Source organism: Engystomops pustulosus, chromosome 2, assembly GCF_040894005.1.
Source record: "Engystomops pustulosus chromosome 2, aEngPut4.maternal, whole genome shotgun sequence".
NCBI lineage: Eukaryota > Metazoa > Chordata > Amphibia > Anura > Leptodactylidae > Engystomops > Engystomops pustulosus.
The window spans coordinates 142,949,812-142,973,521 of NC_092412.1; the positions used below are offsets into that span (position 1 = coordinate 142,949,812).

The following is a 23,710-nucleotide window of genomic DNA, read 5'->3' on the forward strand; positions in this document are numbered from 1 at the left end:
GGGCTATGGTCACCTTGGAAAGTCTACAACCTGCCTGGATACACGCTGCCCATTTTTCCATAACATGGCACCAGCACAGGTGATATAAACTAAATGCACTTCCCCCAAAGACTTTTATTTTGTCATTAATTACGATTTTTTTTTCTAGCTCTTTCATTTTTTTTTAACAAGTGCGATTATCAAATACAAATATATAACTTCAGGCCATTTCATGTGTTAACTACCACCTTCAAGCTGAGAGACTTTTTAGTTCAATAAATAGATTCATATTTATGTCAATTTATTAACACTTCAAAAAATAAAGTCTACAAACATATGGGCAAGTCTAAACTATGAAAACACTGGAGTTTATTTTATAATGTTGTTACCGGTATACGTTCTGTTTTATTAATAAAGCAAACTAATTTCTATTTGCAATATTAGTTTTATTTGCTCACAGTAAAGTATAAACTTTTGGCCATGGCTGTAAAAACAATGGTCAGGGGAACAACCCTAAAGAACAAGGCTCCAGTTTTACGAAAGGGTCAGGTCCATGTTCTTCTACTGCCACCTAGTGGAATGATTGAAACTATTCTATGAGAAGCTTAACTGGCACCAAGGACAGCAAAAAAAAAACAAAAAAACATAGATAAATGCCAGTAATCTAGTTAGTTATTAAGGACTTGGTCCTTTCTCATCTTTGTGTTTCCATGTTTTGCACCCCAAATTAAAAAATCCATAAATATTTTATTTTTAAATATACGTATGAGAGCTTATTTTTTGCACAACAAAATTGTATCCAGACACTTTTCATTCCAAATGGCACCTCCTCTTTGTTCCTTGGGTTGGTAGAATCACAGGAATACCAATTTTTGGGTATTTATAGCGGCACTAGCTGTAAAACCAAGCTCTGCCTGGGATAGGAAATAACTGCTCTTAGCTATAACAAAATAGAATGGGTTAAAAAATACTTTCTTTGTATCTCTCTCTCTCTGTCTGTTTCTGTCTTTGCCCTTCTCTGTCTCTGACTGTCTCTTTCAGTACCTGTCTCTGACCGTCTGTCTATGACCTTCTGTCTTTGTCTGTCTCTTTGAGCGACTGTTTCTGATCGTCTCTGTCTCTAACCTTCTCTGTCACTGACCATCTTCGTCCATGACCATCTCTGTCTCTGACCGTCTCTTTCAGTGACTGTCACTAACCCTTTCTGTTTCGGACCTTCTCTGTTTCTGACCATTTCCGTCTCTGTATCTGACTGTAACTTTCACTTTGTCGCTTTATCTATGGGGAGATTTATGAGAAGTGTCTGAGAGCAGAACTGCTCTAGTTGCCCATGGCAACCAATCCGAGCTCAAGTTTCATTTTTGCACAACTGTTTATAAAATTACAGCTGATCTCTGATTGGTTTCCATGGGCAACTGGAACAGTTTTACCTTTGACATTTCTGATAAATATCCCCCTATCTCTTTATCCCTATCCATCTTACCTCACACATCAAATCTCTTATACTCATTGCCTATAGTAACCAATCAAAGTTTAGAGCTCATATTAATGACCAATCACAGCTCAGCTTCTAACTGCCACAGCAGCAGCAGACAATGACTTTGTATACGGTGGTTAATAAGTGTATTTTGGAAAGCGTGGGGTGAAAATTTCGGCCCAAAACCTAGTCTATAACGTTCCCTTAGTCACTTAGAGTGGCTGTGCAAAATTTGGTGATTGTAAGGTTACATTCACACTGCCGTTGCCCACCGTACCGTAGCATGGCGTAGCTCTGCTCACCCCCGCCCCTCTCCATAGGGATGTATGGCGCATGACGCTGTAATATGGGAAAAGATAGGACGCGTGCCGCTCCCGTAGGGCGCCGAGCACCCATTGCCGTCAATGGGGGACATATATACATACATATACACACAGCTTTATAAATTAGATTAATATGTTTTAAAAGATTTTTAATAATTTAACCTTTCATTTCCCATGTTCTGACACTCAGTTTTGCGGATGACGTTTTCATTGCTGCCATTTTGATTACGGTACGACCTTTTTATCACTTTTTATTCAAATTTTTATGAGTTGTAAAATGGCTTAAAAGTGGTGGTTTGGACATTTAGGCACTATTTTCTGTTACAGAATTCACTGCTGAGAATAACCGCTTTTATATTTTGATAGATCTGGACTTTTGGGACACTGTGACACTGTGATACCTAACATGTTTAGGATTTTATTGTTTATTTTTTTAAAAATATTTAAAAAATCTATAAAAAGTGATCAAAAGGTTATACAGTCCTAAAAATTATATCATTGAAAATATATTAAATGTCTCAAAAAAATGACACCACCCACAACTCCGTACAACAAAGTATAAAAAAAAAGTTATTGGCCCCAGAAGATGGCAAAATCAAAAAAAAAAATTTTGTACAGGAGGTTTTAATTTTTGTAAACGTATGAAAACATTATAAAACCTATACATATTTGGTATCCCCGTGATCGTACCAACCCAAAGAATAAAGTAGACATGTAGTTTGGGGCGCACAGTAAAAGCCGTAATATCCAAGCCCGCAAGAAAACGCGTTTTTTCACCATTTTCACTGCATTTGGAATTTTTTTTCCCGCTTTCCAGTACACTACATGAAATATTGAATACCATCACTATGAAGTGCAATTTGTTACGCAGAAAACAAGCCGTCACACAGCTCTCTACAGATTTTTGAAGGTGGGGAGTGAAAAATGGAAATGAAAAAACAGGAAAGGGCCCGGTTCTTAACCGGTCAAACTGCATATTTCCTCCCTTGCTTAAGATGTGTCCTACTATCGGTACTACACGAAGACCAAGTGACTGCAATAGGGAATTACATGTGCAATATTTGAATATTATTTATCGCCAACCTGAAAGGGTTAAATGTTAGCACCCTAGGAGGTCTAAAATACAGTTAACCTTTTTTTTCATATAAGTAATAAAAAATAGAAGATTTAATAAAATCCTAAAAATAACTTAGAACAAATAAAATTATAAATGAATTAGGTATTATCTCATCCAATAATTCCCGATCAAAAAATAAAAATGGTTATTGTCAGCATTGATCCTCGTAACGGAAAATAGCACCCACATGTCTGAATTGCATCTTTTTTTGCCAAATTGCAAAAATTTTACTGAAAAGTGATCAAAAGAATGGTAGCATTAAAAGCGGCTTCTCATGCTGCAAAAAATGACACCTTACACACATCTGCACAACATAGTATGAAAAACTTATTGCCATCAGAATGGGGCAAAATGAAGCAAATTTTTTTATACAAAAGATTCAAAAAATTTGAAATCTTCTAAAACATAATGAAATCTTCATAAATTTGCTATCTCTGTGATTATAGCAACTCAAAAAATACAGGGAAAGTGTGATTTGGAGTTCACAGTAAACAACATAAAAACAGGCCAAAAGTAAAAGGGACAAAAGTGTGTTTTCATCAATTTCACCACATTTGGAATTTTTTGCCAGCTTCCTAGTATGTGGCATGGAAAATTAAATACCATCACCAGAAAGTACAATTTGTTACACAGAAAACAAGTCCTCATACAGCTCTGTACACAGAAAATAAACAAAATAATGTTATTTTTAAAGCGGTAAGTGAAAAATTGAAACACAAAAAGAAAAATGGTCTTTGTCTTAAGTGGTTAACCCCTTAACACATTATGACATACATGTACCTTATAATGGCATTAGAGTTGTATAAAGGGGTCTCACTGGCTCACATCAGTGTTTAACATTTGATTGCCCCCGATGGCACAAGGGCACTGCTATTTTTGGTTAGGATCATCGCTCCTTGTGACATCATCGGAAAGTAACAATCCATTCCGATGAAAGCCTGGCGTCATTATAAGACTCATTCTGCAGGATCCATAGCAGTGTGCCGGAGGCCATAGCAGATTCTAAAAATACTGCAATATATAGTATTGCAATATATGGTCGGAGCAATCAGACCCCCTATTGTTAAAGAACCCTAGGGGGCCTAAAAAAAAAATAAATAAAAAAAAAAATGAAAAATCCCCCCCTTTCCCAAGAACTGATATAAAAATAAACAAAATTATAAACATGTTAGGTATTGCCAAGTCCCATAGGTCTTGATGTATCAAAATATAAAAATGTTTATTCCCGACGGTAAGACCTGTAAGAGAAAATAGTGCCTAAATGTGCCCAAATGTCCAAAACGACACTTTTTTGCCATTTTGCCATTTGTCCTGGCAGAAAGGTAGGATCCCCCTGGAGGTAGATTTCCTATACATTTTTAATAGAAGTAAACAGTATTTATATTTAGCAGCGGATAGAGTGTCAAAAGAGCACAAGCTGTCTGATCCCACAGAGTAAACAAATTATAAAGGACAGGAGTCTGTGCACAATACAGAAATATGATAAAAAGCCTTTCTACCTGCATCCTGCTCTTGTTAAAGGAAACCTACCATTTAGAATGGTAGGGGTAAGCTGTAAGTACCGTGCACCAGCTCAGAGTGAGCTGGTGCCGGTACTTACTTTCGTTAGTGTTATAAACCGCGGTATCGCGGTTTTAACACTTTTTAAACTTTAGAGCAGCAGAGGCTTCGGCGCTGCGTGCGCACGATCGTGCGCGCGCCTCCATAGGAAATAGTGGAGATGTTGCGCGCGCACGGTCGCGCGCAGCGCCGAAGCCCCTTCTGCTCTAAAGTTTAAAAAGTGTTAAAACCGCGATGCTGCGGTTTATAACACTAACGAAAGTAAGTACCGGCACCAGCTCACCCTGAGCTGGTGCTCGGTACTTACAGCCTACCCCTACCATTCTAAATGGTAGGTTTCCTTTAAGGCACCAATGCTGTAGATCTTCCTCTTACAGTGGGGGAATCGTCCTCAGGGCTCAGGCCTCTTTTGGACAAACCATCAGCAGATTTTGTAACCTTTAAAAACCTTTGAAAAAACGCATTTGCGCGGTTTTCTTGTGGGCTTGGATTTTACGGCTTTCACTTCACGCCCCAAATGACATGTCTACTTTATTATTTGGGTCAATACGATTACGCAAATACCAAATTTGTATAGGTTTTATAATGTTTTCATACATTTACAAAAATTAAAAGCTCCTATACAAATTTTTTTTTGTAATTTTACCGTCTTCTTGCGTCTTTTTCATACTTTGGTGTACGGAGCTGTGGGTGGTGTCATTTTTGCGACTTTTGATGATGTTTTCAATGATATTATTTTTAGGACTTTATGATCTTTTGATCACTTTTTTATAGAATTTTAAATTTTTTTTTTTAAATGGCAAAAAAGTGCAATTTTTTACTTTTGGCGTGATTTTCCGTTACGGAGTTGAACGCAGTGAAAACCCGTTAGTATATTTTGATAGATCGGGCATTTTCGAACACGGCCATACTTAATGTGTTTATGATTTTTACTGTTTATTTATATTTATATCAGTTCTAGGGAAAGGGGGGTGATTTGAATTGTAATGAACAGGTTAAAACGAAGTAGCCTCGAGTATTCGGAAGACCCGAGGCTACCATGGCGACGGTTCGCCGATGATGATACGGCGATCAGCAAGAAAACACTGGCACCGATCGTGGGTGTTACCGGTAAGCCTTTGGGGCTCAGCCTGTGAGCCCTCTCCAGGCACCGGGACCCGACCGCCACCGTGAACCTGTTAAGAGGAGACGCGTTTCAAGTCCAGACCGGGGTCATCATCAGTCTAACAGGTATGTGTAAAGAACAGATATTTAAACCGAAGGCCAGAACGATTCAGAATCAGGGATGATCTCCATGGTTACCTCCGGTCGTGGGCACTTTGGGTTAACTTTGGTCAAGTCATATAAAATGGCAAGGAAAATAAATACAAATATAAATATCCATTTTTAAGATAAGTAGAACTTATATAGCAAATACCATAGATTCAATAGCAAAAACACACCTTTATATTATGAATATTACAAAGACTAATTGTAGTGTTAAATTTTGGACACTAGGGGGAGTGTCAGTACCATTTTTTTTTTGTATTGAAACTCTAAAAGAAGTCTGATTCCCTCTAGTGGTCACTTCTCAATACAGACGGTCCCCTACTTAAGAACACTCGACTTACATACGACCCCTAGTTACTAATATTGGTAATTTATTGTACTTTAGCCCTAGGCTACAATAAACAGCTGTAACAGTTACCAAATGTGTCTGTAATTAAGCTTTATTGTTAATCCTGGTTCTTATGACAACCCAACATTTTTAAAATCCAATTGTCACAGAGACCAAAAAAGTTCTGTCTGGGATTACAATGATAAAATATACAGTTCTGACTTACATACAAATTCAACTTAAGAACAAACCTACTGACCCTATCTTGTATGTAACCCGGGGACTGCCTGTATATCAAAGTCCACGTATCCAGATGCTTTAGCAGAATTTTTCTACAGGAGCTCATACGGGACAAAAATCCTTAGTGGGGTTTCATCCCTGTGCACCTTCCGTGTCTTTTGGCACAGGCTCAGTACGCATTCCTTGATATTCAGGTAAGTAGACTAAGGTTATAAAAGAGAAAGCTTTTATGTCCAATGTATAATTGGCATGAACATATTAAATAGATCTGATACTTGAAAAATATGTAAAAATGATGAGTAACCAAATATCTCATACTCAAATGTTTCATACTTATTCTCTAACAGTTTATTGCAGGATGGTCTCTGCTAGCTAGCTGAGAATGGCTGAATTCAGAGTGCCCAACTTATAGATCAAAGATTTTAGGTGCAGGTTGATTACTAGAAAAAGTAGTTCTCTTTTCTCTCCTATCTTTTTTTTTCTTTAAATGGATATTCCAGGAATCAGGACGCAGGGTTTTTTCGCTCTCCACCTTCAAAAATCCATAACTTTTTCATTTTTCCGCGTACAGAGCTGTGTGAGGGCTTATTTTGTGCATAACAATTTTTACTTTCCCATGATGTTATTTATTATTCCATGCCATATACTGGGAAACAGGAAAAAAAATTCCAAATGTGGAAGAATTAAAAAAAAAAAAAACGCATGTGCGTCACGTTCTTACAACTTCACTCTTTGCTCCAAATAACACCTCTACTTTATTCTTTGGTTCGGTACAATCACAGCGATACCAAATTTATACAGGTTTTACTGTGTTTTAATACATTTTTCAAAAATTAAACGAATGTGTACGAAAAATTTTAACATTTTGCCATCTTCTGACGCTAATAACTTTTTCATACTTTGTGTACGGAGCTGTGTGAAATGTCATTTTTTGTGAAATGAGCCGACGTTTTCATTGCTACCATTTTGAGGACTGTGCGACATTTTGGACACCATATTCCATTTTGGAGGTCACCTCCAGCAATAACAGTTTTTATATTTTGATAGACCGGGCATTTTGGGACGTGGCGATACCTAATGTGTTTGTGATTTTTTTTTTGTTTTATTATGTTTTATATCAGTTCTAGGGAAAGGGGTGGTTTGAATTAATATTTTATTAATTTATTTACATTTTTTAAACTTTTTTTTTTCGCTATTTCTTAGATCCTCTAGGATACATTAACCCTAGATGGTCAGATTGTCCCTACCATATACTGCAATGCACTGACTCATTGTAACGAATCTGCAGAAAACCATGCAGCCTCGGGTCTAACGAAGACTCGAGGCTGTCATGGCAACTGTTCAACGCCCCCCCCCTTCCCGACCGATGATGGTCAGGGGAGCGACGATCTGAAGAAACTTGCCATCAGTGATATAGAGAGCCCTGACACATCACCATCAGTGAGTTTAACTGACAAACAAAATTCTTCCTTATCACTCCTAAGAACTTTTTGCATAATAATTTGGAACAAAGTGTAGAGTACTGTGTGTTTAAGCTAATGCTTACCGATACTCATCAGTCCTTAGATGAAGTATGATCTTTACAAATAAGCAATATTAGATAATGGATTTAAAATGAAAACTACCATAAAAATCAAGCAGATAAACCAGGGACACTAACTCATCCAGGCATCGTGATTGTGGTAATCAGCTTCAACTAAAAAAAACTTTTGTATTTATGCTAATGAGATTGGAAGGGCTACCTAGCCCCTATGTGATCTGGCTTTAGAGGCCAGTAAACAGGTCTCACCCTCTCACCAGCGACAAACCTGCTCAATCCACAAGTGCTGAGGAAGCAGGTTGAGACATAATAACAGCCTGTAAAGCCAGATCACAGCTCACAGCCCTTCAGGCTCATCAACATAATTGCAAAAGCTGAGAAGGAGGCCGTGGATAACAAATATAAGAAGATTACCAGTGTCATGCTCCATTTTGATGCTAGATTTTCTTTAACGGGAACCTATCGCCAAAGGGCCTTTTTTTTTTTTTTTTAACATTGGACAGGTTCTCAAAGACAGATTAATGAATAATCCAAACATTTAAAAAAATGGAACTGAAGTTAATGGGTTTTTTTTTAAACTTTGTGAACATGCTTCAAAAGGAAAATGGACCTGTACTGCCCAGCAAAAGCTCCCAAACATGGGCATCAGATGAGTTCCAATAATGAGCTTCCAATGTCTTGGACCACTTCTTTCTGGAGTGCAGCCATAGAAAACATGCAGAAATTAAAGATAAAAATAAAACTACTTTTACTCCAGGCGTGTTAAAAATACGTATGCGTCACCATTCATAAAGGCTCAGCATAGGGGTAGGGTAACTACCATTACCCACCATTCCCTGCTCCGCCGATGCAGCGACTGTCACCTTCTTTACTCCTCTGAACACAGTCTCTGAAGGCTTTCACTGGAATAAAAAAAGATGGCGGCTGCTGCATCGGGGGGTGCTTGCGAGGTGGTAGTAGTAGTAGCTACTACTGTGGAAGCTGTGAAGGGCACTCTGGTGACTGCGGCATCTGTGGGGGGCGTCTCATATCATTTAATAATATTTTTAGCTTTGTAGTTCCCCAAATTGTCTGAATGTAATGGCAATACTCTATAAATGTAACTACTGAACAGCTCAAGTAGATATATTTATACAGTAATAAAATGACATTCAGCCCCTTTAAGGCAGCCACAAGGCTAATGTGGTGGTAGGGTGTAGGGGAACCGATGAACTTACAACACAATATTGTCCAAGAATAACTTTATTGAGGTTTCCAACAGTAATGAATAGTGAAGAAATCACCTACATGAAGCAATAAGTGGCACAAATGCATACATGTACTTTTATGTTCCATTACGAAACCAGAATTCAGATGGCCAATAATAAAATGGGAATGCTAATGACACAAATTCATCAGATGTACATTGCCAGATTTTTACATGTTTTTTTAGCCAATAAAATTCAGGCATCTCCTCTTCACTATCTTTTCCTTTGTTTCTTAAATTTATAAATAGGAGCAGAATTTACTGTTTCTTTCTTCACCTTCACCTTTTCTCTTTTTTCCTGAAAAGTAGTCAGAAGATTAAAATGGATTACGATAGGAGAACAGGAGCATTGTAAGCGCCCTTTACACAGCCTACAAAAATAATTGGGAACAGACACTCATCCCACTGCGAACTGCCTTACCCAGTGTGCATAGGACAATGTGTGACCAGCAAACAATGTACAATATGTCCAATTGCTTGCTGATCAGCTGCCTGATGCTTGGATAAAGAAACGTACTGGCCTATGTTACAATGCACACAGCCAAGCTCTGGAAGGCAAACTTTATCTGTGTTCAATGGGTTAGACTTAGTCCTGACAAGGACTGAATTTGTGTCGACATTAGCCTATAAAGGGATCTTGAGACTCTACTCATTATATACAAATCTAGCACAGGACCAGTGGACCTGAGATAGAAGGATTCCTCACCATAATATCTTTGCGGGCCTGTATTTTCTGAGAAACAACAAACATTTTCTTTTCCCTTTCTATTCTTTGGCTCAAAATCCGATATTGATGTCTCCTTTGCTTGGCCAGTTTCTAAAGAAAAGAAAAAATATATATATAGTTAGTACATGGGGGAATCAGTTATCCAAATTAGTAAAAAGAATTTCTGAAATTACATTTCATGGACTAGCATATAGGGTCACACGATGCGTCAAAATCTCGGTACTTGTGCGATACTCTCAAAGCCACAACGGTTCATTACCTGGTTTGTGTTACCTGCAGTACTGAATGACCTCTACTATTGTACAGATTCCTTTTATCCGTCTGCAGGGAATTCCCGAGAGCAGACATCAGGCAGGGAATCCTTTGTGTAGATGTGTTGGGTTAGCGGCAGAGCAGGGACCACATTATCAAGGGAGGATTTTATGTAACTAAGAGCTTCAATATGGCACAGTCTTAATGCACTGGTATATAGATGGGTCTTTTCAGTGATAAGAATAATACGTCATAGTACAGCGGGCATACATCGGCGCCGCTCACCCCCGCCCATCTCCATAGCGATATATGGCCCCAGCACCGTATTACGGGGAAATATAGGACATGCTGCACTGTACCGCTCCCACAGGGTGCCATGAGCCCATTGCCGTGTATGGGGGACGAATATACGTCCCACATGTTTGTGTGAATGTAGCCTAATAAGAATAATAAAAATATTTTAAGCATATAGCAGTTAAATAAAATGAATAAAAATGTATAAATATAAGACAAAAAAATTAAGAGCTCATTCAGTTGGGCGTGTCTGCTGCTCACCTGCAAAAAATGCAGACGTGATGTCTGCGATCAGTCCCTATTGTATCTGGGGTTTTTTCACATATGCAAACATCTAATCTAATCCACTTCTTGCCCTGACCAGTTGGTTGCCTATTAACATTTGAGAAATAAAAGTCTGCATACAGATATCATGCATGTGCCGTCCATTTTTTGCAGATCCATAGACTTCCATGGATGTAAGTGGTCTGCATGCGAGAAAATGTTTTTTCTCACGGTCTGCACATCCATGAAAAAAAATGGACATGTGAACAGACCCATAGCTGGTCCGTTTGCCATCCGCAAAAAAAAAGGATAGCACACAGACATCAAAAACACCTGTCTAAGAGAGTCATAAATTATACCCTTAACATTCAGGTAATACTTTTTTTCTTTTCTTAATAGTCAGAGGATAGATTTCCTCCTGTATGTCACATATCTGTTAGGCTGCATAAAGCAGGCTCCATACACATGGGATGTAGGCTGCATTGTTGTTAAGCCCATAAATTAAACCATCAAAAGTGAAGACGGCATTTAAAGCGTACCCGTTAGTGTTGTGAGGATTTTTCTAATACACTTCATTATAAAAGGTCTGATTAGGGAGCATCCACACATCCACAGATAGCAGCTATGTGCTAGCCACCAAGATGACATGCCAATGCATGCATTATTCACAGACACCAAGCAGTGAGCATATAGCAGCACCGCAAAAAATAGAGCAGGTCGTATCCCTGCCCGGCTTTACAGTGCTGCCGCTCAGCTCCTAATGAAGGGCTCCTCAGCCCTCCCCTCTCCACCTGGCTTGCGGCTCATGGCACATAGCCTTAGGGGAGATTCAGTGGTCTGGAATTGTGGCTGTGATCTAATCGCACCAATTGTGGGCAGATCACTGCCAAAATAGAAGCCTATGGCTCCCGGTCATGGTGTTGAAAGCACACGGGCAGCGGTGCCAGAACATGTCCTATATTTTAGCAGATACGCAGCGTGGCCATTGGTTCGCCTATGGAGAGAAGCGGGGTGGGTATAGATTAATCGAAACACACACACCCGCCCTCCTCCATTGGGCCTTATGGTCACCTGGGTTCTGACGCAATGAACCCTTAGTTTGTAAAGAAAGGCTGTAAAGTGCCCCTTTGTTACTTTATACATAGATAATAGAACACAGACGTAAAAACTTTCACAAAAAGGTAAAATGACTTGTAATCTTTCTGTGTCTTACTTTTAGCGCTCTTGAATTAGTGGGACCATTGACAGTCTGATTATGCAAGGTTTCTATGGTCGGTCTGTTGTACACTCTGTTAACCAACTCTTCAACCGTGTTCAATCGTTTTGCTAGCTCAAAGTCACGCACTAAATGAGAAACAAAACATATAAAACAGTCAAACGAAAACAAATATTATAAATGAAAACCAACTTGGGACAAATGGATAAACAGCCCTAATAACCAAGGGTAAATATAGATACATCTTAGTCCAGTGATGGCGAACCTTTTAGAGACCGAGTGCCCAAACTGCAACCAAAATCCACTTATTTACCATCTACCTGTTCTTCAACATCATTCAATTGTATTGGCTTCCTGAGACCACCAAAAGAAAGTGGACAGTTAAAAGAAAGTGGGCAAATTCAGACTCTCATTGTAGCTTCTCTCCAGGAAGAATGGTGGGTCCAGCAGGATGACCTCCAAGACAATGCAGTTCTGTCCACACCTTCTCACTTTTCCTGCAGTTTCAAACAGCCAATGAAGTGTCACTTTAAAATAGCGCTGAGAGTAGCATCCCTTAAGTTGCTTGGGACTGCAGGAAGATTTGGTGGATGTGGTCATGTTTGATAAAATTGGGGCAATGGCCTGAGTGCCCAGAGAAAGGGCTCCGAGTGCCACCTCTGGCACCCGTGCCATAGGTTCGCCACCACTACCTTAGTCAATCGCAGGTTGTTGTTTGAATACTTTGAAACACTTTAATTGACACTGTATACACAGATTTCTACTAAGCGATTTTCAATTTCAAATTATTGTAATACACTTTGGAAATGATATGATATGTATGCCAATATATGCTATGCTTCTGTGTATATGTATAGCAAAAAAAATTAAAATTGTTTATTAAAAACATTTTAAAAAATGTAAAAACCTAAAAGTGACTGTCCAATAAAATACACAAACATATTATGCACGGCAGTCAGTACATACAGGAGATGTTATTGCCGTGATCTGTGGCTAAGGCTTAGCTAAAGTGCCGACATTGCATCTAGACAAACTGCACATCTCATATTATTCTCCAGATATGTTATATAAAGCCAAACTGCACATCGCATCATTAGTTCTGGCTACTGCTCTCTCCCAGCTCCCCTCCGGTACTTGAAATAGCTGCTGTGTACAACCTACAGAATGCCACTTGCACTTATGGACTTCAAACTACTACAATTATTGTTCCTATAGGTGACCAATAATTATTTTTTATTTCTTTATGAAATAGCAAGCATCACAGAATATGCTATTTCTTTGTATTACTCTTTCAATGCTCAGGTGCCATTACATTACCCACACTGGATAACAAAGTAGACCCTCCCATTGAAAAGAAGAGCTTTTGTAAACCAAGAAAGGATCTTTAAAATATTAAATGATGATGTGCTATACCTTGTATAACCTAAAACATACAGGGATTGTCTATTGCAATTTTTTATCATTGAACCTTGACAAGATACAGTATATACTCGAGTTCAAGCCGAGCTTTTCAGCACAAAAAAATGTGCTGAAAAAACCTTTACTCGGCTTATACTCAAGGGTATGGAAAAAAAAAAAAAAAATACTCTATACTCACCTTTCCATCTTCTGAAGCTCCGGCTCGGTCTTTGAGTCCCTGCTGTGTCGCATCATCATCATAGTGTGTGCGCCGCCATCAGCACTCACAACAGTGTCAGCAAGCAGCTGACATCATGGTATACGCAACGGCAACACGCAGGGACCCAGAGATAGAAGAGGACCTGCGGGGTCCAGAGATTTTTTTTTTTTTTTTTATAATCTATAATATATGTATATGCTGGGCATAATGGGCTGCTGCCTATATACTAGGGGGGCACGGGGTTGCTAGCCGACTATATACTGGCTGGAGGTTGTGACCAATGCATTTCCCATTTTAGGCTTATACTAACGTCAATAGGTTTTCCCAGTCTTGTGTATTAAAATTCGGTACCTGGGCTTATACTAGAGTATATATACAGTACTTTATGTCCAAAAGATTACTCATTCTTACACCTGCAAATCCACTTTTACTATTCTCCTGTAAAATGTTAAAGGATCATTTAGTCTCTTGGGGAACTGTCTATTACATGTCAAAGATATGCTCTGAAGGAGTAAAGATCACTATAGTGCTTGCTATTCCACTCAAAGTGCCAGTCACTTTAAACTGTAATCGTGGTTTAATACTCAGCAATTACAGTAACATGTTGTAACCAAAGGGATAATATTCACCGAAATTTAAATAACTGGTTTATTAATAAAATAGCTTCACTTGCCTTCTTTCTTGGTGTCGCAGAAAAAAGTATGTGTATTCTTAGGTTTTTTTTCAACATCCAGGAGATGGAGCTCAGCCTTAAGTCGTTCAATTTTCTGCAAACATAAAACATTGTGCTTAGAAGTGCAATACAAGGTGTATTCACTGCACATGATGTAATGGTTTGGATACGGGATTACATGTTTGTTGGGGGTTTAACTGCTGGAAACCCCACTGATCACATCATATTAAAATACTGAAGTGCTTTAAGGGGGTGGGGGCGTTGGAGTACCTCAGGGCTGCAGCACCACATCTCTCTGAACCAAGGCGTGAAATAGCTGAAGAGGAAAGAATGAGAGAAGGTGCTGAGTGGAGGAAGTCTAGCCGGGGCGTTAAGCTGTAAACAGCGAGCACCAGCTCACCCTGCTTAGTTTCGTTAGTGTTATAAACCGCGGTATCGCGGTTTTAACACTTTTTAAACTTTATAGCAGAAGCCGCTTTGGCGCTGCGCGCGACCGTGCGCGCGCAACGCCTGCGGCATTTCCTATATAGGCGCACGCACAATCGTGCGCACGCAGCGCCGAAGCAGTTTCTGCTATAAAGTTTAAAAAGTGTTAAAACCGCGATACCGCGGTTTATAACACTAACGAAACTAAGCACCGGCACCAGCTCACCCTGAGCTGGTGCTCGGTGTTTACAGCTTACACCGACGATCTGAAATGGTAGGTTTCATGGCTAAGGCCTGAGGTGCTCAGCGGACACCCAAACCCCCCTCCCCTGAGCACTTTAAGACTTAGTTTCAAGTGTAGTTTTTGGCACCAGAGCCAAGAGAGCAGCCAGAAAATAACAAAAGGTATGTCACATAGCAGTCAGTTATGGTAGGTAAATGGTGGTGATGAATTTGCTTTACATTTAAAGCACACAACAGCACACACCTCATCTCTCTTTTTACAGTCAATGCAATTCAATCCAGAAAACGTTTTACACAAATGGAGAAGCCACCCCTAGTACACACTGGCGGTCTAGGTATATAATAAATATTAAAATATTTTTTACCAAATTGTCATTGGTGATTAAATGCAAACAAAACAATGCCCATATTGTGTTCCTCATCCTTTTCTTTCCAGAGTTATGGTTGTCTGTCCTCGATCTGCTTGTCAGAAATCTCTCTCAGCAGTAGTCAAGTAGGCAAAGACCAACCTTTTCCTGTAGCTGCCCAAAAGATTAGTAAAATTGAGGTTGCCCTCATTTCCCATGATTACTTAATATAAAAACATAAGGTATTTAGCAGTAAATCCTGTGAGCTTCCTACAAATAAACCCCCTACACACTGCAAAGTGCATAGCATACAGTGGAAATGCATAGTGGTAACTACACATCACATAGGGAAAACATGCAGCATGTAATAAGTAATAGAAACCAGCAAAAAAAAAAAAAAAATAGTCAAGTCAAATAAAGAGTATAGTGAGCACTAAGGGTTAATAGCTTCTCTGCACTGTACAGAAAGTACACAAGTAGATGGTAGGGGGTTGCAGAGGATTGCAAGACACAGCTTCAGGTGCAGAGGGAGACAGGGTAAGTTTTGTGGTTGAGGAACTGATAGGGAACACGGTAGATCTTGTACCTCAATATTCTATTAGGATACTTCTCCATCCACCTAGTATCACACTCAGCTCTGCTACTTGTCTCAGCTACACACAAAGAGCCCTGTCATATTACTTGTCTTCCTTCCTCCACTGAGCAGTAGCATCTCCCTTTTTTCAGTGTGCATCTATAATCAACTCTATGGACCATAAGAGAAATCAGCACAGCCAGGACACAAAGCTATGGCAGTAACGGGCTAAACTGAGGAGGATGGCAAAGAAACTGTTGCATATAATCAATCAAGATAATAGGAAAAGTTGTTCTACAGCCCTGTACCCCCTTTGGTACATTTTGTTTGTGGCTGAAATAATAGACACCAATTACCAAAATGAAAACACTTTTACTACACCAACTGCCACATCTGTAAAAGGTCATTAGTACATAATCATTTTTAGTATGCACTTAGCATCGCTATAACCAGCAACAACATAGAGCTCACCTTCGCCTCTGCCACTCTCTTCATCTCCACATACTTGATGTCCTGCGTCCTCATTATTTTAAGCTGCTCATCTGTGACTTCTTCTGGCTTCTGCTTTATTACGTGGACTCCATCCTTTATAAACAGCACAAAGAAAAGGCACACTATATATTTTAGCAAGGATCAATTGTTATAAAATGCTTTAAAAAAAAAAGAAGTTAGAAGATATAAGGAACTGTTTAATGTTAAACTTCTTGCTTTTTGTACCCACTTGCGTTGCAATTACAGCCGTCATGGGCAATGCCCTGTTTAATGAACACTCCAACATCGCTTCTCTCTACTTTTGAGGAGTAAAGGCTGATGCATAGAAAGATTATTTTTGGTATTGTGCTTGCCTAGCACACTGCCCCATATATTTTCTCCAGTCATCAGCGATGACTGACAGGCCGCAAACAAGTGACCATAGAATAGTTGTTTGTAGCCTGTGATTTGCAGATTAATTCATGCAGGCTGCATAGCTATGAACGGAAAAAATTATAAACTGCTCTACCCCTCACGTATCATATGCTGTCTAGCTTTCTGTAAACCCTTCCCGCGGTTTCATTTTTCACTCCCCACCTTCAAAAATCTAACTTTTTATTTTTCCATGTACCAAGCTGAGTGATGGATTGATTTCTGCGTAACAAATTGCACTTAATAGTTATGGTATTTAGTATTCTATGTCGTATACTGGGAAGTAGCAAAAAGAAAAACCAAATGCAGTGAAATAGGTGAAAAATGCATTTGCGCCGTTTTCTTATGGGCTTGGATTTTACAGATTTCACTGTACGTCCCAAATAACAGGTCTTCTTTATTCTTTGGGTCGGTACGATTACAGGGATACCAAATTTGTATAGGTTTTATAATGTTTTCATACATTTACAAATATGAAAACCTTCTGTACATAAAAAAATTATTTTGCCATATTCTGGCGCTAATAACTTTTTTATTCTTTGGTGTATGGAGCGGTGGGTGGTATAATTTTTTGCAAATTTTGATGTTTTTAAAGTTATCATTTTTAGGACTGTACGACCTTTTGATCAATATTTATAGAATTTTTGTATCTTTTAAAATGGCAAAAAAGTGCCATTTTCGACTTTGGGTGCCATTTTCCAATACAGAGTTAAACGTAGCGAAAAACTTATTATATTTTGATAGATCAGGCATTTTCAGATGCGGCGATACCTAATGTGTTTATGATTTTTACTGTTTATTTATATATTTGAATTTTTAGTGGTTTTTTATTACAATTTTTTTTCACCTTTTTTCAGACTCCCTAGGGTACTTGATCCCTAGGTTGTCTGAACAATCCTATCATATACTGCCATACAACAGTATGACAGTATATGGGGATTTTCCACCTCATTCATTACAATATGCTGATAGCACATTGTGATGAGAGGGTTAAAACGAGAAGGCGCCCATGGCCCACCAACTTTTTGAAAGCCACCGGTGATCATCGGTTCACACCTGTGAGCGGTGCTAGCACTGACCGCGGGTGTTACCAGTAAGCTTTTTCTGCGATATGCAGCAAAGGCTTACCAGCTATGGAGAGGGCTCGGCCCATGAACCCTCTCCATGCACCCGCACCCAGCATGCGATTACTACGTCACATGTCATGTCGTTAAGGGGTTAAAGATGACCCCGTCGATTTGGGACCCTAAACAAACAGAGGCACGTCTGACAGGAACATTCATACCGTCACCCCCCACCAACATACGTTGCCATGGAAACTTTCCTGAGGCCCCTTCATACAGGGCTAGCAAATTCACAGGTTTCTCATTTCATACAGGTTTGGGACATTATGGGGATTTCCATTACCTGGAGTTTAGATGAGGTCATTTTAAAGTAGAATTCATCGGGATTCTTGTCAAGGGCTTTCCTGCGCAAGGCATCGAGCGTGTTCCTTTTCTTCTTAAACTCACTGGATTAAACAAAATGCAACCCATCACAAGATGAAGGTCAATATTCACCATAAACAGAGGCCTCTCATGAGTACATAAATAGCAGGGCAGCCAGCACATGACGTCACGCCCATACTCACTCTGCGCGGACCTTGTAATCCTTCTTCTTTTCTAGTAGTCCTAATTTCTTACGGAAGCCCGGCTAGACAAAAAGACAGAGACACCGTTATTAGAGCCTGTGTTCCCGTGTGCCAGCCAGAGAGCCAGCCTCCCATTGCTCCCTCACCTGTGACCGCTCCTTATGGTTTTTCTGCCGCGACTTCAACGCTTTCTTAAAAGCTGCAGACATTTTGGAGACAGGAGCTCACAACTATCCACAGCCGACTCGAGCAGCACACTTCTTCCGGAACTTCCGGCGCGCGTGCGACGTCAGTCACAACTTTCCTGGTGTGAGCCTGAGCGTTGCGTTTCACGGCACTTACTACGTACAGGACGTTGTAGTTACTGTGAGCTGCTGACAGGTGGCGCTATATGGACGAGTGTAGAAGGGGCCTGAAAGAAGTAGGCACCAGGGTAGAAGCTATTGCCATAGGCTTCCCAAAGACTGTTACATCTAAAAACACTTGTTCTTTAACCACATATTCATCAGATTCTCATTCAGGCTGAATTCACAATTGCAATGCAAATGCAACAAAAAAGGAGGCAGAACTGCTGCAGGGGAACTAGAAAAGAGCATTTATTTATTTTTATGCAACAAAAGAGATGCCATAATGAGAGTGAGAGAAGGGAGTTAGAATAAGAGGGGGAACAGAGAAGGGGATGCAAGAAGAGGGGGCAGAGATTGGGGCACAACCAGAGGGGGGCAAAACAAGAGGGGAAGCACAGAAGGGGGCACAACACGGGGTGCACGGGGGGGCACAACAAGAGAGGGAGCAGAGAATTGGGGCACAATAAGGGGGGGGGGCAGAGAAGGGCTGTGCAAGAAGAGGGGGAGCAGAGAAGGGGACACAAGAAGGGGGAGAAGAAAATTGAGGCACAAGAAGAAAGGCAACAGAGAATGGGGCACAGTAAGAGGGGAAGAACAGAAGGGGCTTAATAAGACAGGGAGCAGAGAATTGGGACACAATAAGAGGGTACAGAGAAGGGGGGGCACAATAAGGGGAGCAGAGAAGGGGACACAATAAAAGGAAGAACAGAGAAGGGGACACAATATGAGAGGGGCAGAGAAGGGGACACAAATAAGAGGGCTAACAGAGAAATGGGGCAAAATAAGAGGGGGAGAGAGGAGCAGCACAATAAGAGGAGTAGTGGTAGAGGATGGAGCCACAATAAGAGGGAGAGCAGATAAGGGGGAATGGGATATTGTACAGACTGGATACATTTTAATATGTGTGTGAGCAATAGAAATGGGGGCATTGTACAATGTAAGAGACATTTAGCTAGGTAATATACAGTGCGGAAAGGGTGTGGTTCATGCAATAAAAAAATTTGGGGTGCGCTTTGCCCACCACTCTGATGAAGTGAGGAACCTAAAACTTTTGTGTATCTAAATCTGCAGAAGAAGTTAACATGGTGAGCCATAATACACCATAATATATCTAGTGCAGTGTAAAGCTGTATGTCTCACTCTGCTGGTCTCTGGTGCTGTATCTGAATAGGAAGTTTGGTTTCCTTGCAGTTTCTTTTTGGTATGATTGGTTCTGTATCTTCTTTTACTGATGTACACCACCAGCTGCTGCTCTCCTTACTTACCTCCACTTATTCCTGTCCACTGTAAGTTTCTCTACATTTTACTATTGTGCTTTCTTTACCATAGATTTACCACAAATGAGATCCTGCATTACTGGGAATTCGATCCATTCTAGATGATCTGTTTCTGTCTTGAAAGATTTCTATATGGATTCCATTTAAATATTCTTCCACCAGAAGGCGTTATCATACCAATTTGAATACATTGTTGACAGATATATTGTACGTATTTTTGATGTAACTGTACCACTCACTATGTTTTTCACTATGTAGTCATGTACCAATCTTTGTAGAACTACATTTATTGTTGTCTTATTTCAATTGTAGCGTTTGACAAAGACCGTCTGGCCGAAACATTACGCAACTCAATAGTGGAAATTACCTGTTTATGTTAAATACAATAATTTCTGCATTAAAAGGAGTGCTTGGGCTGAACATATGGTTCTGTATCTTTGTCTCTTGCCAAACGGGCTCCTGACATTCCTAGTGGTAGTCCTGTGTTTTAAGACAGGAAAGATTCACTGCAGGAGGTTTTTACACATATTGGAGAAGCCCTATTCCTGATGTACTGAAAGGGGTTATCTGGGTTTCGTCAAATATAATTTGAATAAAATAAAACAAAAACACATAAAAACTATATTAAACTCTTTACTACCCTGCTCTTTTAGTGTTTGATGGTCTTTTCTTACTTCTTGCAGTGACCACATCATGTACCTAAATCAGGTGACTGCTGCAGTCAATTGTAGTGACACTAGAATATATAGAACTTGACTGCCTAACTAATGATTGGCTTCACATGGATTCCCATATTGTTTATGTTACCATTGCTTATAGAAACAATAAATGAAAGGCATCTACACTTAATTTACATAGTCCATATAAAACCTGTGGAAGCTGCTATAAGCATAAAGTGATAACAAAAAACTGGCCAGGGTAAATCCCAACTTGCAGTTGTAGAAATAACTATACATTATAACTGTGTGGGGCATCATCTAAACCCACTTTTTATCATGTCACTTTAGAGATTTTCACAATCATAATCCTAAATTTCTCAAGTTTTCAGCTATCCAGATGTCTTTGGAATACTTTGTATTGCCCCTGACACTTCTTGTCTGGGTCAGGCTTCTATGCAGCAGCCAGACAACAATTGCTATGGGTAACCCAAGGTTCATAATTTCATATTCTCATTTGTATCATCATATTTTATCTTTATACTTAAAACTACCTGATACAAGTTAACAGCATGTCTCCTAATTATTTTATTTTGTTAGTTTGTGTACATTTACAACTAATCGTACAATAGAAATACTTTATATACTCTATGTTTAGTGAGATGTTATATTGTATATTATTTTTAAACATTGTGATTTCTAAACAAATGCCTCAATTTTAAGGCAAATTTTTGGTCCTGTATGCCCACAAGTTTTACTATTTTTTAATATTTTACTATAGGACAGGCACTACCAATGTATAAAGATTACAAATAAGTCCACGTATCCTGGGAGAGCATGTAACCAACAAAAGAACAAAAGAGAGGATACGTATGATGGACTAAGGTAATATCAAAAAAACTTTATTAATACATAAACACAGTAACAACAAAACCACATAATAAAAACACTTAAAAAGTGCACCATGCAAGGTGTACTTGACCTCCCAGGACCAGTGTGTCCTGGGCTCCCCAGCCCCAAGCCGACCATGTCAAAACGACAAATGTGTGATGCAGGACAATGAGGGAAGTACTAAATACAGCTGAATAACATCAAATTGCAACAAGCAATATGTGCATACATAAAGTGACCGGTGCAAAAAATAAATGAACCCAACAGTCCTGTATATAGTAGCCTAAATGCCTGAAGTATACGGTACCTAATGTGGATCCATATGGTAAGGTGAGAGAGGCAGAAAGGCAAGGTCGGAGTGGGGAGGAGGAGAGAGGAGCGAACCCCACGCGTATCATCACCTGCTCCAGTGACTTCCTCAGGGGTGTGTGGCTCAATACCATCGTGGTCCTGTTTATATGGGGTCCCCCCGCCCATAGGAACAATCCCCGCCCCCACACAAACATATGCTCAAAACCCTATTACCTGCTAATTTGACAGCTGCAGATGGCATGTGGTGGAATGGATCACGCATATGCGGAAGTGATCTAGATCATGTGACCAGTCAGCTGCAGGAAGTGATCTAGATCATGTGACCAGTCACATGATCGGAGTTTACTCAGATGAAAACAAAGACGGATAAATGCGCCTGCGCTGAGAAATGGTGTCACCTGCATCGCCGATTCAAGATAAGTATATGATACAGTGAAGCAAGGATCATGTTTTTGCCACAAAGGACCAAGATGTGTGTGAGATTGTAATAATAGAGTACAGACCAATCACATAGTAAGCGTTTGTTCAAATGAACGCAAATACGAATAATACCACCTATATTGCAGATTCTAAATATGTATAAAGAATAATGGTGTAATAAAAGAGAACAGAGAAAGTCAGAGTCCTAAAATACGGAAAGTACACTCTTTTTTACGGAAAGAATCGAAAGCGATCACCAGACACCGGTCACATGATCGGGGTCTACTCAGATGAGAACAAGGACGGGTAAATGCGCCTGCGCTGAGAAATGATATCACCTGCATCGCCGATTCTAGGTGAGTATACAGTGAAACAAGGATCATGTTTTCATCAAAAAAGACCAAAAACTAAGAAAAATTTTTTTTTTATTATAAATATATACAGTAATGGAATATAGACCAATCACATGGTGAGAGTCGTGAGCGACGCATGATTACTGAGTGAGACATTATGACCAAATATTACACAAAAAAATATATATAGACGATGATCATAAACAATAACTATATTCCAACCAAGGGGTACGATGGCCAGTGCATCTGTAACCCTCTTTTTAGGTGGTAGAGTCCCGACTCAGTGAAGTTGTGTAATAAACAGGTGATAATGGTACAAATCAAAGCCGTGCCAAACCTATGAACACCAGCAGTTTTATGAAAGTATGGTCTTATAATAGAAGGCCCAAGCAGTATTCCAACAGTGGGGTACGATGGCCAGTGCATCTGTAACCCTCCTTTTAGGCGGCGGAATATCGACTCAGTGAAGTTGTGCAATAAACAGGTGATTATGATACAAATCAAAGCCGTGCCAAATCTGTGTATACCGACGGTTTTATGAAAGTCTGATCCTATAATAGAAAACCCAAACAGTAGAAACGACAAGATATTATGGAATACAGAAGAGCGTGAGTTATCTGCAGGCGGAATGCCCAATGTTATGCAGCCAAGTGGCGAACTTGGAAAAAAAAAAAAAAAAAAATATATATATATATATATATATATATATATATATATATATGTATATATATATATATATATATATATATATGTCCATAATGAAGGTATCACAGCAGGTAATGTACGAAGATGAAATTATGTCTTAGAGCAGAAAAACAGGTAAGGTGTGGGCGGGGACTACCCCCACGGGCAGGAGGACCACCAAAAACAAAAAAGATATAGTAAAATAGGGTAACAACTCATGCAGACTAACACGTAGGCGCAGCCCAACGCTATCCAGGTCGGGGCTCGAAGGGGTCCAAGGGTAGAACCTCACGTACTGGTAGGTGATGTCCATGGTTAATGTATCCTGTAAAAACTTCCGGAAGGAGAGGCTTGTGGCAAAACAAAGTTAACAGGAAAACACAGACTTTAGGCATCGAGGTCCGAAGTGTATAGTTGTGTAGAATCACCTGGTCTGGTGGTCGAGGTATCCAAGGGTAAAACCTCACATCATGGTTGGTGATGACCATGGTTAATGTATCCTGTAGAAGCTTCCAGGGAAAGAG

At 39.6% G+C, this 23,710-nt stretch overlaps 1 protein-coding gene across 1 annotated transcript; it reads right to left on the minus strand.

Annotated features, from left to right (window-relative positions):
* Positions 1-9,057: 9,057 nt before the first annotated feature.
* On the minus strand, positions 9,058-18,589 carry UTP11 (UTP11 small subunit processome component). The gene is made up of 8 exons (XM_072136737.1): positions 18,393-18,589; positions 18,247-18,308; positions 18,024-18,126; positions 16,185-16,298; positions 14,124-14,217; positions 11,830-11,960; positions 9,786-9,896; positions 9,058-9,377 (listed from the first exon to the last, which is right to left on the minus strand). Exons 1-8 carry the CDS (start codon positions 18,453-18,455, stop codon positions 9,294-9,296), a joined length of 762 nt encoding a protein of 253 aa, XP_071992838.1. The 5' UTR covers positions 18,456-18,589; the 3' UTR covers positions 9,058-9,293.
* Between the last annotated feature and the right edge of the window lie 5,121 nt (positions 18,590-23,710).

Excerpts from the sequence above, each read along its gene's own strand:
- UTP11 (XM_072136737.1), bottom strand. The coding sequence starts at position 18,455 with ATGTCTGCAGCTTTTAAGAAAGCGTTGAAGTCGCGGCAGAAAAACCAT. Across the intron at positions 11,961-14,123 it reads CTGCGACACCAAGAAAGAAG|TGCGTGACTTTGAGCTAGCA; the intron begins GCAAGTGAAGCT and ends TTTCTCATTTAG. Across the intron at positions 9,897-11,829 it reads CTAATTCAAGAGCGCTAAAA|AAACTGGCCAAGCAAAGGAG; the intron begins GTAAGACACAGA and ends TCTTTTCTTTAG.